The sequence below is a fragment of the Pollachius pollachius genome, assembly GCF_949987615.1.
Source record: "Pollachius pollachius genome assembly, chromosome: 2".
NCBI lineage: Eukaryota > Metazoa > Chordata > Actinopteri > Gadiformes > Gadidae > Pollachius > Pollachius pollachius.
Genome location: NC_136935.1, coordinates 49421477 through 49424067, shown reverse-complemented (window position 1 = coordinate 49424067; position 2591 = coordinate 49421477). Strand labels below are relative to the sequence as shown.

The window sequence follows — 2591 nt, the reverse complement described above, 5'->3', positions numbered from 1 at the left end:
GTCGGTGCAGGCCTTCAGAATGCTTGGGGGCTTGAGGATGAGGAGGACGACGAAGATGAGGAAGAGGAAGAGGAGGAAGATGGGGACGAACCAGAAGTGACCATTGTGGCAGAGAAGAGAGGCAACAAGAAAAAAGGAGAAAGTAAGTAAAGTGTGACCTGTGTAACACGGTGAGTGTTGTTGTGGTGCAATGCGAATCTAACCATGTGATCTCTTACTTTGCATCAAAGGACCTGTGGTGATCATATCGGACAGCGAGGAGGAGGAAGTGGTTATTCTGAATCCAGAGTCGTCTTAAGTCACTGCTGCCGAGTGAGGCACCCAGTAAGAATCCTGCTCACAGTGTGAGTCACTTATCACCGTCAAAGATCCAGTTCCAATATCTTTTTTTCACAACTTTGTTGCTAATAAAAACGTCTGACTGAATGAAAGTCTCTGAATTATTGTCTCTGATCTGCTACAGCAAGTTCTACCATTACATTACATTTCATTTCATTTATTTAGTTTTTGTCCAAAGCGACTTCAAATAAGTGCATTCAAGATGCAACGTAAAGAGAGAGAGAATCGTGCAAGCAAGCAACATCCAATGAGCATTATTTATTTATTTCACTTTTTGTTTATCGTGGGCCAAGAGTCTGTCTAAACAGAGTTTTCAGGCTGCAACAGAACATGTGCAGGGTTTCAGCTGTCCTAATGTCAGTAGGGACCTCTTCTTTCTCTGCTGTCCTACCCATAGATTCCACCTCTAGGGGACAGCATTGCGTAGGAAGAAACTGAAGAAAGGGTCCTCTGAATCAGATGTGAATGCTCCACTGAATCGCCAAAGGTCCTCAGAGCTTTCGTTCATAGTTGCAGAGCTGTTTCGGATGACCATCATTAGCAAAGGCTTTCTGTGTATAATGTGATACTCGTGACCTGTTGAATGTTCAACCAACCAAACAAGCAAAGATGACTGAACTTTGTTATTGTTGTATAAATTGTTTCTGAAGATATTAGTTTGAACGATTTGGAATGGTATATCTGGGCCAATTGTGAAGTAGTTGTCAAGCAATGCTGTGATAGCTTCTCACAGTAATGTATCCCCCACTTGAGCTTCTGTCCTCCTCAAAATACAGGTTCTACCGAGATTTGAACTCGGATCGCTGGATTCAGAGTCCAGAGTGCTAACCATTACACCATAGAACCGGTGGGAACTTTCGCTTCAAAGATTTTTGAAAAATAACCAATATGAATGAAGTGTTCATGAAGACGAGTTTATCCATTTTAAAACGTCCCAAGATATTGATATTGATAGAAAAGGCCTTTTTGCCGTAACAAAAGTGGCATGTTTTTTAATACACTCTATAGGCTTACTGATGTTTTAATACCAACTAGGTTTATTATTTAAATATATAGTAAAAGTATTCGTAGCTTCATGGAACCCTTTATTCGTCCTGCCACATACTGCGCTATATCCAAAAAATGAGTGGCCAGTACCTTGGCGTTATTAGCACTCTAACCAACTGACCTAACCGGCCAGACTGGCAACGTCGCCCTATAAAAAACACACATACATTTTTTACATATTCGTTCTGTTTTTACCTAAGTTTGCCTATTCTTCATAGTCAACAAATATTCATAGTCGCATATGACGGATTTTAACGTGGTAAGATACATCAAAGATCATTGAAACCAAAAATGCTTGACATGTTGACATGGTGATGTGAATAGTGCTGCTAGTTATAGCGTCCCTATATACAGCTGACGTATTTATGTGGTGTTTATCTTGACGGGGATCCAGCAGACTTCTAGAATATCTAGTCAAACCTGTGTTTCTTTGCATGTTTGTGTAGAATGAGTTGACGCTAGAGCCATAGAGGCCAGGCTGCCCTACTTTTGTAGAGAGAGGGGGGGAGTATACACAGACACACCTAGGACTGACATTATAAAGGTTAAGAAAGCTCAGATACATTGTTTTGACAGAGTTGGGCAGCAACCAAGAGGCCTTAGGATGTTGCGCAACACATGTTCTGTTCAGGCAGCCGAGCATGAAAGGGGGTAGTCATGACAATCCCTTATGTACAAGTCATACAAGAGGAGGGGAGGAACATGTACTTGGCTGCATCCATTTAGGGGTCGAACCTTGAAGTCAAGCGTAAATCACTGTACTCTGAATCAGTGATTCCTAACTTGGACGATACCCCCTTGTCCCTAGCAGTAGTTGGTTAAAGTAGTTCACTTGTGATCGTCTTTGGGAGTGCTTCAATCCTTAAGATTCAAAATGATATCAACGGCCAAAAATGGTAGCCTGCAATCTCTCTCTCTCACACACACACACACACACACACACACACACACACACACACACACACACACACACACACACACACACACACACACGCACACACGTACACACGTGCATGCATGCATGCATGTTCATACGCACACACACACACACACACACACACACACACACACACACACACACACACACACACACACACGTAAACACAGACACACAAAGACAGGCTTGCAGCAGGGAGATTGCAGCTAGTTTAGCACAAGTAAACCACTTGTGGTGGGAAAAATACAGCATTTTACAACACAGTCCC

The 2591-nt window shown here is 42.4% G+C and overlaps 1 protein-coding gene across 1 annotated transcript in view; it reads left to right on the top strand.

The window, feature by feature from the left end:
- Positions 1-420, top strand: part of exosc9 (exosome component 9) — a 4951-nt gene extending 4531 nt beyond the window's left edge. Inside the window, exons 10-11 of the mRNA XM_079730457.1 lie at positions 1-142; positions 231-420. The exon at positions 1-142 is cut by the window's left edge and continues 40 nt beyond it. Coding sequence (XP_079586583.1) covers positions 1-142; positions 231-298 — 210 coding nt within the window. The 3' untranslated portion in view covers positions 299-420. The remainder of the gene's footprint in view (positions 143-230) is intronic.
- The last annotated feature ends 2171 nt before the right edge of the window (positions 421-2591 follow it).